At 47.0% G+C, this 17,244-nt stretch overlaps 1 protein-coding gene across 2 annotated transcripts in view; it reads right to left on the bottom strand.

Moving 5' to 3' along the window:
- The window catches only part of NRBP1 (nuclear receptor binding protein 1), a 43,853-nt gene extending 26,760 nt beyond the window's left edge, over positions 1-17,093 (bottom strand). For both annotated transcript variants that reach the window (XM_055810013.1, XM_055810014.1), the window contains exons 1-2: positions 16,949-17,093; positions 16,515-16,737 (exon numbers count right to left, since the gene is read on the bottom strand). In XM_055810013.1, coding sequence (XP_055665988.1) covers positions 16,515-16,721 — 207 coding nt within the window. In that variant the 5' untranslated portion in view covers positions 16,722-16,737; positions 16,949-17,093. The remainder of the gene's footprint in view (positions 1-16,514; positions 16,738-16,948) is intronic.
- Positions 17,094-17,244: the final 151 nt, after the last annotated feature.

Below are 17,244 nucleotides of genomic sequence, written 5' to 3'. Positions count from 1 at the left end.
AAGCAGCAAGGGGAGAGGAGGGGACCTGACAAAGCAAGAGTTCAAAGCAGAGAACGGCTAGGGCTGTGGAAGCACTTAATGCTAAAAGACCTGCATGGGTACAAGACAAACAACACTCCCAGAAGTAGCGTTTACCATAATACTGTTTTTCCTCAGACATGTAGCAGTATCCAAAGATGTACATGTGTTCCCTTCCTCCAACATCTAGAGCATCTGTTGTTCTGCAATGCCTTTTACAGCTCTTTCACAGGCATGCAGAAGTTACAGTCATAGTTAAAGTCCTGCACCAGGCAATGCACAGTGATCAAACCAGATTCCTATCTCTAATCAGAGAACACAAAGAATAGAATTTACCTTCTAAGTGTCAACCATCAACCATTGCTATTCGCCATCAGCTGGCCACATACCCAGGATCACTCCACTTTCAGCTGACCCAATTATCCCCTTGAGGTAAAAGCTAATACAAAGATTTGGCTAGCAAACCCAGACCCATCTTCCACTTGTATTACCTTGAAGTCCTGGCTTCACAGCTTTTCCTATTCGTACTGTCTCACCTACTCTTCCCTCACTAGGGACCCCATCAGCATCCCATTTGCTGGAAGCTTCTTTCCATATATAAGGGCTTCCTCAAAAATCCCTTCCCCCTTGGCAGACACTTTTACATCATCAAATTTACTCTATTTCATCTACAGTGTTATGCTAATGAGAATTGATGCAAATGTTCTGCCACCCACAACACTTAAATGAATTGAACACTATACAATAGTATTGTGTTATCAGTAATTTCCTAACTAATAAAACTAAATAAGAGAAAGAGACTAGTTTCCAATGGACAGTGCTTTTAACTCTGGCAGACTGGGTACAGACTAAAAGCATCCAGCTGACCATACTGAAATGCAAGAAAACGTAGGGCTTGTACGTATAAAGAAACTCTGCTGTAGGAGGTAGGTACCAAGAAGAACTTGAGGTGACCTCAACAATCAGCTGAACATAAGCTCCTAATACAATGCATAATAACAAGGACTAAAACAGTGACAGGACATGCACACATGAGAACTGTGAGCAGAGAAAGGAGTCCACTGAGGTAATAAGGTTACTGTTGTATAATATGGACTAAAAATGTTTGCAGTATAAATACCTGTTCCTTGGACACTAAGCTGGGAACTGCTATTGACTCTCTTGATGGACAAGAGGCTTTGCAGAGGGATCTACATAGATGGACATACTGGGAAATTAAGGGCGTGAAATGGAACAAGTAAGTTCAAGTGCCAGATTCTGCATCTGGGAGGGAGTAACGCCAGGCACAAGGCTAAACTGGGAGAGGAGCAGCGGGAGAGCAGCCCTGCAGAAAGGGGCCTGGGGGTGCTGGTGGGCAGCAGCTCTCGAGGAGCTAACAGTGAGCCCTGGCAGTCCAGAGGGCAAACTGCATCCCGGGGGCATCAAACCCAGCCAGTCAGGAGAGGGGCCTGTCCCACTGTGTTCAGCGGTGGTGCGGCCTCACCCAGAGTGCTGTGTGTGGTGCTGGGCTCCACCGTTTGAGCAGGATGCAAAAGACCTTGAATGTGTTTGGAAGAGGACAAGTGAGCTGGTGAAGGGCTGGAAGGCATGTTCTGAGAGGAGCGGCTGAGGACTCTGGGTTTGTCTCATTTGGAGAGAGGCAGGCTGAGGGGCGACCTCATTGCTCTCTGCAGCTTCCCGAGGAGGGGACATGGAGAAGGAGGTGCTGAGCTCTTCTCCCTGGGATCCAGGGATGGGACGCCTGGGAATGGCTCAGAGCTGTGTCAGGGGTGGTTCAGACTGTACACAAGGAAGCATTTCTTCGCCGAGAGGGCGGTCAAACCCAGGGACAGGCTTCCTGGAGAGATGGTTGATGGCCCGAGCCTGTCGGTGTTTAAGAGGTGTTTGGACAATGTCCTTAATACCGTGCTTTAGCTTTTGGTCAGGCAGTTGGACCAGATGATCCTTTTAGGTCCCTTCCAGCTGAACTATTCTATTCTACCCCATCAGTAGCCTGACAACTTAGATTGAAAGCCAATCAATATAGGTAGGACTCTTTTCTATGATCTTCCAAGGGAATTCTAGCAGGCCCAAAGACATCCAATGTTCTGAAATCGCAGATGACATACTGCAGTGACAAATGACTGCAAGAACAGTACAACCAGAGTGACATAGATTGCTCAGTAAACTGAGCAGTAAATTATTATGATAAAACCAGATGTAATGGACTGACACAGGTAGGAATATAGGCCACAATTAAAGACAACCTGAGCTACAGAAAATAACTATTGAAAACAATCACAAGAGAAAAGCAGCTTAGCATGAACAATCCCATTCTCTTCCCACCCCCTGCCTCCTGCACAACTGAAGGTCGAAAGGTCTGAGATTTGATTTAAGGAGACATTAATCATATTTACCATAAGAACTTGGTTTTGGGTGTTTTTTTTTTATATATATATATATATACACACACACACACACACAGAGATATCAACATCTAAATACCAGACAAGGTCTGTTATGTTTCATCATTAAAGAAAGCTGAAAGACTGAAGATAATTAAGGACAGAACATTTACTCCTTCAAATTTCAGTATAAGAAATATCTTAGGAATGACAGTAATATAAGAACACCTCATACAACTAAAAGCTGAATGCCAAAATGCTTTAATTTAATAATAAACAAGCCAAGAGCCAACAGAAAGGCAGATGTGTTAGTATTGAGTGAGAGCCAGGATAAAAGCCATGACTACCAACACCCACTGCCCCTGCATCTATTATATTCCCTTCCTTCTGCTGACTATCCAAAGACCTTCTAGGTTTACTGGATTAATCAAGTAACAACAACTACTCAAAATCTGCCCCGATAATACAGCCAGCAGATGTGGATTTATCATCTCTTCTCCCATTTTTGGGCAAGTTTACCACAATTTCTATGACTCATAGGCAATATTCCAGGACACCACATATGACTCAAGACACTAAACCCATCTGACATTACTGACAGTAATTCTCAGCTCAAGAGGAGATTCAACAACTTGGGCAGAAGAGTAAAAGGGGAAAAATGCAAACAGACAACTGAAAATGCAACTGCAAATTACTCCTTTGTTCAGATTGCCAAATCACTGTTCCACATCCCTCTCTGTGATCAGCAAAGTGGAATCCTAAACCCTCATGAAAGCACATTCTAGCACTTGCCCTGTACCTTTCCAAGGGTTACGCCTAGCCATTGCCTCCAAGCAGCTATTGGTGACTGACGGATGGTGGCAAACTTAACAGCTCACAGTTCAGAAGCAATGAAACTTACTTAACACTATTGCAAACAGAGGTAGTTGTAGGAATATAAATTTCAACATCTCAGCGAACCTTACAGAGCAAGACAAAATAAAAATATCATGTTGAAAACGCTGCCTTCCATGCTTTGCCCTGAAGGGCAAGGAGTGTAACCAGCAATGTAGGTAGCCTGGTATACCCGTGCCCTGAAGAGACGACAGCAATACTCCTCTCGCCCTGAAGAGCGGGCATGAACAGAGGATGAAGATGACACAGGTTCTCTCCTCACTTTGCCCTAACTTCCTGCAAGCTTTGTCAAGCAATTTAACACTGACTGGTTTAGCTTGTTTAATTTTCAGTAGTCTTTTATAACCCAGACTAAAAACAACAAGCTGCTCATGAACTGTTTTGATGAAATGACAAAAGATGACCAGCTCCAATAAAATACCCTGTGTTCCTAGAGATAACTTATTACGCTGAAGTGTTCCTTTCCTAGAAAGCCCACATGGACTAGGTAGGTTTTAAACTATGAAGGAAGAAGTTAACTGAACTCAGTTTAGCATGATTTTCTGAAGACAACAGAGAAAGTAGTTCCACAACCACAAAAAATTTATAGCAGAAACACTAATGTAGCGCTCTGTCCATATAAACAAGAGGTAAGGAAACTCAGAAAAAATTTCAAGTGAATTTAAGTAACTAAAGCGCAGTGGGGGAAATATTTAAATGTTGTTACTTCAAGGCATGACTTAGCTCTAAGGAGAAAAATATTTGAAAGATATTTCCCTTAGTCAGGTTATTTGAATTGTCCAATACATATTTTTTTCCATAGCTCTCAAACATCTGGATATCTATCACTGAAAGAACACAGACTTTTGGAGAGGCATTCTGCAGTTCACATGATCTGTCAATTAAAAGAAAAAACAAACAGCCAGCCTAAGGCACAAGTGACAGCAATTATTTACAATCAAGAAAAAATATTATAAAAATTGGAAAACCCCACAATAATTAGAATATCAGTACAGAATGAAACTGCACTTTGAAAAAAGATCAGGAATGACAGCACATTAGGCCAGACACTTACAAGAAGAGCAGAATCTCATTAAAAGTAGCACATTTATGTTAAAAAGTTACCCTGGGTGCTCGTTCAAGGCCAGAGAAAAAGATAAAAGCTCTGCTCAACCAGCTTGGCAAAAGCTTGAGAACAGAGAGAACACACCTATAGAAGACAGTAGCGGGACCACAGAGGAACATTACTTCTCACTGAGCTGCGGTGAAACAAGAAGTAGCACATTTACCAACAGAAAGAGGAAACAAAAGCATCTGTGTTGCAAATTTGAAGGTAATCCAGAATGAAACAAAATCAAAGAATGCAAGATCTGCTTGCAGGCAAAGGGGGAAAAAATTCAACAAAAAGAAGCAAGCCTACTACACACTTTAGTTAAACTGACAGCACTGGCCTTTGCAATTATATTCATGGTAGTAAAATGCTTGAAAGGTGGTTAATCAAAAAGAAAATTAAAAATAACTACTGTAATGTAACAATCTCAAGGAAAGGGAGATATCAATTACCGTGGCTATTACAAGCCAATTCATACAGCAATCGGAAGTATAAGGAAAAAGCAAATCTGACCCTCACCAATGCAACAGTTGGTTCTTCCACACAGCTATGTGCTGGAACAAGTAATAAGATAAAATACATTAGCAGTAAGCTTGTCTATGTAACCAAATGAACACATTGACCATTTAAATACAGAATTAAAAGTCTCCCATGAGTTGGAGCTTGCCCTCACTTGTAATTTCACATGCAACAGCCCAGAAAATGCCATCTTGAGAAACAAACCAAAACCATAGTTTTTAAGCACACCTAGTAGTGTCCCTGCCACCTCCCAGAGATTCCTGCTCTGTGCTGACCCACGCAGCTGGACCACGAAGGGCAGAACACAGCCTGGAGCCAGGACACTGTTCAAGGAGCCCAGTTCCACCCCATCAGCGAGAATGACAACTGTTCTGCAGAGCAGCAGTGAGTTTTGAACCATACCACTGTCACACGGACTGCAGCCCAGAGGCCAATGCAGCCTGTCCAAAAGCATTTTTGACAGTTCTAGCTAAACCACATACTGAGGGGCAGGCTTCACTGAAAATTCATGTCAGATAACTCTCAAGTCAGTAGATTAGCAACAAAAAAGTATGATGAGTCAATTTGCTTTGTCCAGAAAAAGCACTGCTCTTGATATCCCACAGGGAGACATGCATCATTCCCATCCATTTAATGGATAACAGAAACAAATACGTAAGTTGTCTACTAAGAGCCCAAAGGGACAAATGCTTGGTTTCATTTGGCACTTCAAAATAAATGAGCAACCCAACTGAGTCAAAGAGAGTTCAGTCTTACTGAGCTGAACTATGGAATTAGGAAGAGATGATAAATTTCCCATCCCTACCTCCCAAAGGGAAACAGAAACAGCACAGCAAAACAAATAAGGAAGCGGGGAAAAAAACCCCAGTATCCTACAAATATAAACCATTCAGATAGAAGTCCATCAGGAAGGTAACTCACCAGTACCTCTATATTTACTGTACTATTATCACTCCTGTACGGTTATCAAAATCCTCATCAAACATATGACACCAACAGTTCATATCCCAGAGAACAGTCAGAAATAAAACTGAGTGGAAGCTTCAGGAAGTTCCCAGTACTGAACCCAGGGGCAGTAAGCTCAGGTGAGCGCCAATAATGCGAAACACCACAAATGGGGGAAAAACAGACAAGATAAACTCCAAGTTAGCTACTTTGATGCTGCACTAGCCCATTCTGTTATGCTGTGATACTTGCACTTGTTAGAGATCTTCAAACCACTGCAGATAACTCTGAAAAACACCACATAGTCTTAGGAGGCATTAAAAGATCAATATTAGGAATTATGAGGAAAGGAATATAAAACGCCATAAAAATTGGTATAGTGCTGTAAGTACGAACCTTGAACAGGCTTGTAAAAATCGCTCACGGCACACAGAATATGAATATAAATTATTTCACATTTCTGATAATACAAGAATGAGAAAGCAACCAATGAAGGGATCAAACATCATATTTTAAAGAGAATGATGAGGAAACACTTGATCCTGACATTAATTTTTTTATATACATATAAATTAAACCATAAAGCTGACTAACACAGGATAAATATCAGAAGTAAAAATGGCTGCAAGTTGAAATTAAACTAGCTATCTGAAGCATGTGCATTTTTAACTACTGAATACAATAGTCCAAATATACTACCTGGCTCAAATTTCCTCAGCTCCTGATAGTTCCAAGAACATGTCATAGCAAAACACCTTAGTCTTTTTTTCCATTCTTCTCCTGTTCACTTTCTTATTTAGTGGCTTAACAGCAGAAGCTCTGGCTCTGCCAACTAAACATGGAAAAAGCTAGAGCAGAATTCCATGTTTTCACAAGATACTAATTTTCTATTGAGGAGACTACTGTAATTACATGTTTTCTCTTTATCCTTGCTGGAATCACAGTTTAAGAAGTTGTATTCTTCCATCTTCTGCATTGTTATTATTTGCTCGACTCCAGGCAGAGCTGCAGAAGTCTCCCTGAATTAACAGGCAAAAAATGTTTCACCAAATTGCTGTAGAAAGATATCTGGGTAAGTGCTATTCAAAGTAGAACCACGAACCACATCAGTGATCACAAAAACTACAACAGGGTGGGGAACCCAGACAGCCTAATCCATGATGGATGAAACACTTAACCAAGGACTCCCAAGGCCACAAAGATGAGCAATTAAGTCACTCTCCCTATTAGGAAAACCCACCTAGGCAATTCAACGGGAGAAGCTCCCTCAGCAATATTATGCAAGCCAAGTAGAGGTGCTGTGTAAAGGAACATAGGACTTAAAACAGGATGTTGGAGATGAGCAATTTCAGGATCAAACAAGAGTATTTGGGCACAACAACACGTTTGAGGGAAGGGCCAAAAGTGTGGAAAAAGAAGGATCAAGATGAGTTGCTAGCCCACAGCCCTGTGCCTGATCACTGTCACCTGTACTGTCTTTTTGTTAAATTATTTTTCAAACTGTTTTCTGTGCAAGCATGCTCTAGGTGACCCCATGAGAAGCTTGGTCTGGAGCAGGCTGGCTGGCAGGACTTGTGACCCCACAGGGGACCCACACTGGAGCCGGCTGTGCCTGAGGGGCTGCATCCATGGGAAGGACCCATGCTGCAGCAGTTCATAAAGGACTGCAGCTCATGGGAAGGACTCACATTGGAGAAGTTCATGAAGGACTGTCTCCTGTGGGAGGAACCCCATGCTGGAGCAGGGGAAGAGTGTGAGGAGTCCTCCCCCGGAGGAGGAAGGAGTGTTAAAGACAACATGTGATGAACTGACTGCAGCCCCCATTCCCCTGCACTGCTATGCGGGGCAGGAGGTAGAGAAATTGGGACTGAAGCCGAGTCCAGGAAGAAAGGAAGGGGAGAGCAAAGGTGGTTTTAAGTTTTGGTTTTATTTGTCATTACCCGACTGTGATTTGAATGGTAATAAACTAAACTTATTTCCAAGTCATTTTGCCCATGACAGTAATCGCTGAGCAATGTCCCTGTCCTTATCTCAACCCACGAACATTTCATTTTATTTTCTCTCCCCTGTCTAGTTGAGGAGGGGAGTGATAGAGAAGCTTTGGTAGGCACATGGCGTCCAGCCAGGGTCAAGCCAGCACATCTGTGTACGTGCACATGCAAGCACACAGATCTGCTAGTGCGCTACAGGCAGACTAGCCAGAAAGTTAGGACAAGAGGTCTTGGGGACAGATTTTACAGAGACAGAAGGCCTGGAAGACAGGTACTAGAAACACCCATGAAATGGGATTTTCCCTGAGCACTGATCCTTAGAAACAGGATATAGCTATTCATATCACCCATGTTAACACGGGATGCCTGGAAAAGCACCATGCTCCCATTTGTGCTAACCTATTTATGGCTGGCCATGCTTTCACAGTGCCTCTGTCTATCAGGATTTGCTGCGGCCTCACGGCAGGGCAGGACCTAGAAACAGAGATGGTGAGCAGCCTCCCCCCTCTGCTGGCCCAGCAGTAAGCTCCTTCCTGAGCGTAAGCCTGACTAACACCTGACCCCCACCAAACCGGCAGCAGCAACCATGACACCATGACCACTTCCCAGGGCCTCCCAATGTGGGTCTAAAGAGACACAGGTCTAACAAGGGGAAGGCTCTGGTGCTGCTAGTAAGCTACACTGACCACGGTATTTTTAGAATGGCTCTACGAAGAATGCAGAGTAAACCCTATCCCTCAGTTACAGGCAGCTGGAGTGTAACCAGCACCTCTAACCATCCAGGAAAGCTGGAAAAGCAGCAGACAGCTGCCCTGGCTGCTCCCACTCCCCCACTGAGGCAGCACAAAGGCAGAGAAGTGATGCTGGCTGGGGCGGCACTCAACAAGCTGCCAGCTGCCTGTTACAGTCAATAAGCAAGAACATACTGGCTCTGTAGACAACGGGACCAAGACAAAGGCTCAATTCCCTCTACATCCTGCAGTGCCCCTCATCTCATTCAAGCACATATCAAAGGCTGTTCCTTCCAGGAAGCCCTCTGATGAGCCAATAAAAGTGTTAAAAGGCTGCACATATTCCTTCTTTTCAGTATCTTTCCAACAGTCAAGTAAAATCATAAAAATTACAGCATGGTGTTAGTTTTCTTCACCAGTCAGAAAAAAACCAGGTCCATTGCCAAAGCCTATCAAAAAGCTGGCAGCCCTCCTACCACTAGTTTGCACTGAGAATCTCTGCAACCTGTCCTCTCCAGCAGCAGAATCCAAAGCTCAGAGCACCTTTAATTCTTTTCCAAGGAACAATGCTTCACTTGCCCACATATAGAAACTCAGATGGGTGATAAGAAAAGACAGAGTGATGCTTATCTTTTACTGTCTCAGAAAATTTCTTTCCAGTCACAGCAGTGGCTAAGAAATCAGACTCGAGCATCACAGAATCCAAACACCCAGTCTATTGACATTTTCTCTTCAAGAATCCTGCACTCCATCTCCTTGAAGAAATATAAATACAGGGGTGCAAAATTCATCAATTGGCTCCAGATTAAAAATCATGCGAGAAACAGACGCCCATTAGGAGTTAACAATAAGTATTTGAAAAAAAAAAAAAAAAAAAGATGCAGTAGACCCAGCACGTAACTTCTTGTCTTTCTGGGTTCAGCTCCTCATAAACCACAGTTCTTTCCTTAAGATTTCATGGCACTAGCATGGATCAAGAGCACCTGTTAGCCTGAGCACTAAAATTCAGCTATAACATCCAGCCACCTAGCCACCAAGTGCCCCCTGAATGGCTGGGAACCATTTATCCAAATGACAGCATTTTCTTTTGTAAGAAGAAGAATATCAAACTAATGGCAATGGTGCTGCCTATACTCAATGTTCTGAAGTTCCAGCAATGGTATACAACGAAGAACAGCAAGACAAGACTGAACACTGATATACTCACAGGCACAGCACATACTGCCTCAAATACTGCTCTTGAAGTTCCGCACTTGACCTGACACCCAAGTCCACATGGAATTTCATCATCCTATCTTGGTCTGCACACCACAGCAAAGGAAGCTACGAAGGACTGCACCTTTCATTAATTTACCTCACAGTGGAAAATACTAGAGATAGGAAAAGAAGAATTAATCAACATAGCAACCCTGTCAACATAGCAACCCTGTACGCACAGACACACTTACAAGAGATTTGTCTCCAGGGATGAGGCAAAAATGAACCTTTCAATCTCAGCAGCCACTGAAGTGGGAGTATAATGTGGAAAGTGGTCCAGAAGCTGAGCTTGCAAAAAAGTTAGTAATACATCAAGCACAGATCAACAATCAGACAAGCACAAGGTCATTTCTTTCTCCAAGGGACATTGTTGATGGCTAGCAAGAACTCAACCACCCCAGAAATCACCCCCCAAAATTTAGGATCTGTAGAAAAGTACAACCCCTATATCTGCCACCCACACAGGATGGAGCAAGTCAGCACTTGGGCAAGTTTCCAGCCAAGGGACTGGATGCAAGCAGGACTGCAAGAATGGTACAAGGTTCACCTGCTAATCTTGAGTGGCCTGACATATTCTCAGAGAAAGGACAAAGGTATATAAGCAGAGACCAGTACTCTTTCTTTCATTATCTCTCTTTTCTCCTTTAAGTGCCAGGCTATACATCCTTACAAAGCCTTCTGTTAACCATGGAATGAAGCAGCATTTGGCAAATGCTGTACCACAACTGACTGTACCTCACAAGGTGCCTGCAGAAGAGGAAACCTAGCATACCCAAGTGTGCCCAGTCCTTTTCTCTTTCTTAACCATGATAGAGATGCTCATATATATACCTACAAGGGAACCTGCTTGTACCCCCATCCACAATATGATACAGATTCACTCAATAGTACTAAATGGCTTAGTAAATAAGCACGTTACAAAGATGTCAAAGTATTATTATGAAGTCTTGGCTTATGCAATCACACTTTTCCTACCCATAAAAGGTATAGAAAGAAATATCGTTAATAAATAGCTCAAACACATGACAAACTACAGGGCTGTCTAAGTCTGTGAATGGTTAAGTCTCTCCCACTAATAAGAGCTTGCCAAGCCCAACACAGTAACACTGGGCTAAAAACTAAAAAGATTCTGCTGCATCAGAGCACAAGCTCTCCTACAGTTATGTTTAAGCTAGTTTTCTGTTCCATCTGTGTAGCTCTCAGGGACAACAGGCACTGAGCCCAAGCCCTCAGTTTCAGGTTTAATACCAGTCAGTGGCAGGAGTCTAAAAATGAACTCCAAGCGTGTCGCTGCAATCCATCTATTAAGAAGTTTCTATTCCTAGGAGGCATAGCAGGTAATTCTGAAGGTACTCGGACAATTGAAGGAAAATAAATTATACATGCATACTGATTGAAAGAAGAAAATAGAATGTCACCTGGGGAAAGTAGGTTTCTATCAGGAATAAAAGCCAAAAGGGACCGAGGTAAGCACAAGCTTGGAGAGCTTGCCAGTGACTCCCCTAACCTCATGCTGTGGGTCCTTTATGCCTCTCTGCCACAAGACAAGATTCCCCTGTTAAAAGTTTATCTTCAGCTCCTTGCAGAGGCTAAACCCTCACCTTTGTGCATGTCAGGAAAGTAAGCAGGGGCGTGGTTACAATTGTAGAGAGGGATTCAGCTCAGGTAGGAAAGCAATCCAGTTTGCAACACACCAGGAGATCCACACTTGTAATGCATACCCAGCAGCAGCATAAGAAAGCAGATTGCCACGGTTTCTGCAGCGCTTAAGGACAGGAGATAGACGCTGGAAAATGCCTATACTGGTAATACAGTGCAGGAAAGAGCAGAGTGATACTAAGTCTCTTGTATAAGTTGTTCAACCAACAGAAAATAAGTATCCTAATGGGACATGCCACATTTACCCTCAACCCTCCCCTCCCAGCATCTCACCCTGGTCGCACCTTCACCCTTCAGGTATACAAAAACATGACTACATGCACTATTCATTGAATGTTCTACAGAGACATGAACTTTGGGGAAGGTCAACATTCTCTGACTAGTTAAAATAGGTTCTTAGTTCAAAATTTCACAGCAGCATTTAATTGCAAAAGACTAAGCTGTCACAGCAATTGCACACTTTACACTACAGAAGCTCCCTACCTCTGAGAAAAATTACAATCAATGAACTCAACCCTTTTTTACATTTGAAGTTTAAGCAGGAATCGCGTAGAATATAGAATAGTTCAGCTGGAAGGGACCTAAAAGGATCATCTGGTCCAACTGCCTGACCAAAAGCTAAAGCACGGTACTAAGGACATTGTCCAAACACCTCTTAAACACCGACAGGCTCGGGCCATCAACCATCTCTCCAGGAAGCCTGTCCCTGGGTTTGACCGCCCTCTCGGCGAAGAAATGCTTCCTTGTGTACAGTCTGAACCACCCCTGACACAGCTCTGAGCCATTCCCAGGCGTCCCATCCCTGGATCCCAGGGAGAAGAGCTCAGCACCTCCTTCTCCATGTCCCCTCCTCGGGAAGCTGCAGAGAGCAATGAGGTCGCCCCTCAGCCTGCCTCTCTCCAAATGAGACAAACCCAGAGTCCTCAGCCGCTCCTCTCAGAACATGCCTTCCAGCCCTTCACCAGCTCACTTGTCCTCTTCCAAACACATTCAAGGTCTTTTGCATCCTGCTCAAACGGTGGAGCCCAGCACCACACACAGCACTCTGGGTGAGGCCGCACCACCGCTGAACACAGTGGGACAGGCCCCTCTCCTGACTGGCTGGGTTTGATGCCCCCGGGATGCAGTTTGCCCTCTGGACTGCCAGGGCTCACTGTTAGCTCCTCGAGAGCTGCTGCCCACCAGCACCCCCAGGCCTCTTTCTGCAGGGCTGCTCTCCCGCTGCTCCTCTCCCAGTTTAGCCTTGTGCCCAGCATTATTCACCCCTTGGGAACCAATATATTTTAAGTTATATTAGTCAATACAGATTAGCCTAGGCTGCTGTAGCTAAAATATGGCCAAGTAATTCACAATCATAGAATCACAGAATGGCTTGTGTTGGAAGGGACCCCTGGAGGTCACTTAGTTCAACCCCCTGCTCAAGCAGGCTCTCCTACAGCAGCTGCACAGGATCATGTCCAGGTGGGCTCTGGACGTCCCCAGAGAAGGAGACTGCACAGCCTCTCTGGGCAGCCTGTCCCCGTGCTCCGGCACCCTCAAGGGAAAGAAGTTTTTCCTGCCCTCCCCACGGAGCTCCCTGTGCTGCAGTTTGTGCCCGTTGCCCCTTGTCCTGTCGCTGGGCACTGCTGACAAGAGCCCGGCCCCGGCCCCCTGACACTGGCCCTTAAGGTACCTGTGTGCATCGCTCAGGTCCCCTCTCAGCCTTCTCCTGCCCAGGCTGAACAGCCCCAGCTCCCGCAGCCTTTCCTCACAAGGGAGGTGCTCTAGCCCCTCATCATCCAGTCCCACCAACTCGATGGTGCTAACAGCCAAAACCTCCCCCCGCCCAAGACAGCCCCTGCTGACTTGCTGCCTCACCCTGCACACACACCGAGCGCACTGAGCCCGATGCGCGCGGGCAGGCCCCGGGTACCAGAGAACCCGGGCACGGGTCGGGGCTGCTGCGTGACTCGGATCACTGCGGCGGAACTAGGAGGGCGCAGAGCGGGCAGCGGGAGGTGGGGGGGGGAGGGGGGCAGGGGCGGGCAGCGGGGGGCGCTCTGCCCTCACCGGGAGCCCAACGCCGCCGGAGCTAAGGCGGTGCTGGGCGTGGCCAGGGCGGTGAGCAGCCTATGGCAGCCGGCGCTGGTGATGTAACGCTTCTCGCCCCCTGCCATTGGCTGGAGCACCCGTACTTCGAGAGACGCCCCGCCCCGCCCCACCGCTGCCGCGGCCCGCCCCAGCCCCGCTAAGAGCCAGCGGGGGAAGGGCGCGTTCGGCGAGGGGGGGGTGTGCCGGGACGGCTGCCCCCGGTGGAGAAACGCGTCTGTGCGCCCGGCGGAAGGCGGCGGGTCAGCAGGGGAGCTGCCACAGCCACCGCAGGCCGTTCCACCGCCCCACGACCATTTTGTACCCAGAACCTGCCGCGGAGGCACCGGCGAGAGGCAGAGATGCGCAAGGACCCCCCGCGGCTCGTTCCCCTGAAATCTGCTGCCTCACGGTGAACAGCCTGAGCACGTACGCCCCTCCCGTCCATAGAGACAGAGCCTGCTCCCTCGGGTTCACGGGGCCCCTCTCCACACAGTCCCTTTCACCGGCTTAGGTGCCAGCTGGAGTTAAACCACAACGAGGACATCACCTCTGCTCTAGGAAGTGGGTTATGAGGAGCCTATAGCTATTCAAAAATAATAAATATAAAAGATAAAGTGAGGTTATTGCATTTCCAAATGTACATCCACATACACAACTCAAAGGAAGCAGTAAAGAACATAACACCCAGGGAATGCCAGACTACACGCAGTGCACACAATCCTACTCCTCCTGCGATCACATGTGCCGTTTTCTCCCCAGGTCATCTCATGTTGCTTCCAAGGTGGCTGCCTAATTCAGTATCCAAAGATATTGCTGAGATTAAGAATCAGGATTGCATCACTGCAGCAGAGGGCAGCACATCCTTTTCCGTGGGGTAACACCTCCTCACTGCTGAGGGGGAGCAAGTATGAGCCTGTCCCTGCGGCTGCACTGACCGGAATAACCAGTGATGACTGGGCCCTGATGCTGACAGCCCTTTACAGTGACTCCACTAGCACAAGAGACAGTTCAGTATGCCAAGATGCTCAGAAAGCAAAGCTGTTATTCCAAAATAAATTTCATGCTGGAACAACTGCAGTGGGAAAGTTAACTCCAGGGAATGGATCAGTCCAAAAGCTGAAGACAGCAAAAAGAGTGTGAGATCATACACTTAAAATGAATGAATGTCACTCCACACAAGCTCAGGTCTAATCAAGCCACAAATTTACATGCAAAATTAAGATATAAAACATAATCTAACTGCCTGATCACTAGAAGCTGCGTGTTTTTCATATGCACAAGTCATAAGGCCCCCATGCAGGCAACTGCGGCTGGTATCAGTTAGACACCAAATCAGCAGTTCCTGTGAGGAGGTGGTGCAACCTTGACGGATGAAGGCTTGAGAATCAGAGGCCCCACGTTTACCCCAGGTCAGTCAATTTCTTTTGTGGCCTTGAACAGTCATTCCTCTACCTATAAGGTGGAACAAAGCTCAGACATCTAACATATAGAGGCAGTTTGCCTTCAAACCAACCAGCCACTCTCATTCTGAAGCCAGAAGACAGTAACTTAGCCGTGCCAAAATGTTAGGGAACTTATGTTTGGGCCTTAGTTTGTCTGCAGATGGGGAAACTGAAATCCAAAGAAAATACTAGAGCCTACCAAATCCTACTTTTTATGTAGGAGAGTACAGAAAAGCCTGGAAGCAAATTTTATCTTTCTGTGTCAGAATGATCAGTATTAAAACATACTGAAAAGAATACACAAACTGAACATCAGTTTTGTTCCCCAACGTCAGGTTATCGTAAGCAATATGTTGTGGAGGACAGAATTAAAGCTTCATACAGGTACCCTCCCCCACTGCAACCCCAACCACATAGCTTCACCAAAGAAAGTACATTGTTACTACACCATGCTAGAATTCAGCTTACATTAACAAAATCAAGACAGCTTCCAAGCAAGCAAAGGTAAGGAACAGCAGGGAATCCTTGACCTTACTTTGACCTCCAAATTTACATCAGAATAAATGATTCTTTCACCACCATCAGAGCCTGAACTACTCTGTGACTACAATAAAGGGTAAAATAGACAAACCTCTATGCTCAGCCCTAACTTGGCTGAGAAAAGCAGCATCAGCATTTGTGCCACAGTACTGGAGTGAACATTTTCTGTCTTTCAGCAACTACCACAGCTATAGAGCTTGCCCAGCCAGAACAGGTTTCACTAAGCCAACATGAAGCAGAAACCAGTTTGGGGAGACAGCCCCCAACAAGATAAACAGCGCACAGCAATGAGTGGAAAAAGGGATAGGTCCAAACAATAAGATCTAACCTACTTGTGTTTTCATAAAGGGCAATTCCAATACATGTACTGAGAATTGGATGTGAATAGGAGAAGCCAAGAAAGAAGTCTGCACAAACTGGCTACGCTTTATCCTAATTGAAGATTTCAAAGCAAACCAAAACTAAGGAATAATACAAAAGCTGACAATAGTGGGTAACTAGCTGCCTCCGCAGCAGGTACTGTTCAACCCCATGCTCCCAAGCAACCACCGTGGGCTATCTAGTCGCCACTCTTCTTTATCCCCAGAGCAAAAGATCTGCAAGACAAGGTGCATGTAGGAGTGCTGGAGACACTCCCTGCTCAACACAGCAGCAACAGCTGGCCCTGACACCACCCGTACAGATGAGCCTGTAGCATTGTGAATGTGCAGGGAGAAAAGCAGGCCGCACTCCGGTCTCGACATTCCCAAGTCCGAGGAACGATGGCCGCGCAGCTTGCAAAGGGCCATTCATCTCCTTCCCACCCCGGGAGCAAGATGGGCCCTCACCACCCAGGCCCGGGCTGGCCCGGGGACGAGTGGAAAGAGGACAGCCGGTGGGGCGGGACAAGAGGCCGCGTAGGTCCCACACTCGGCCCGGCTTGGTCAGGGCTCCCCTGCGCACCCGAGCCCCGGGAACGGGCCCCCTGCACCCACCTCCTCACGCCGCTTTTGCCAGCGGCCGCACGGCGACTCCTCGAGGATCTCAGACTCATCCTCACTTTCCTCCTCCTCCTCCTCCTCCGGCGGCGCGGCAGAAGTCACCGGCGCAGACACCGAGGTCAGTCCTGGGCCAGATGATGAAGACTCCGGCTTCGAGTCGGAGCCGCTACTCGGCACCTGCTTGGAATCACCCTCCGACATTCTGACGTCGCAGAACCTGCGGGCCAGAGGCGCGGGCCGTGAGGCGAGGCGGCTATGAGACCAGGCCAGGCCCGGTGGGCCGGGCCGGACCGGGCCGGGCCGCGCCCCGGGCCTGCTGGCAGCGCGCAACCAAGCCAGTTCCGGCCCGAGGCAGAAGGCAATGCAGGGACGCAGTGGGAACCGGGAGGGGAGGGGGGGGGAAGAAGGAACGCGAGCCGCGCACTTACCGGGCTCGCCCGGCACCTCCCAGTCCCCAAACGCGTCGCTACTCCACCGACAGGCCGCCGCCGCCAACCGCCGCGCTACGTAACGCGCCGTCCGGGGCGGGGCCTCCCGCGGGACGGCCAATAAAAGCCCGGGAGCGTGCCGCCAGCCTTCGCGAATTGGCCGGTGGGCGGAGCCCCGACGCATAAAGGAAGATAGGGGGCGCCCGCGTGCTCACTGCGTGAAGGACTGTGAAGGGGGCGGGGAGGGCGAGGTGGCCTAGCCCCGGTCGGTAGCCAATGAGAGCCCAGGAGAAGGG

The sequence above is a fragment of the Falco peregrinus genome, chromosome 7 (genome assembly GCF_023634155.1).
Source record: "Falco peregrinus isolate bFalPer1 chromosome 7, bFalPer1.pri, whole genome shotgun sequence".
NCBI lineage: Eukaryota > Metazoa > Chordata > Aves > Falconiformes > Falconidae > Falco > Falco peregrinus.
The sequence above is the reverse complement of the archived record's forward strand: the minus strand, read 5'-3'. Positions and strand labels throughout refer to the sequence as shown.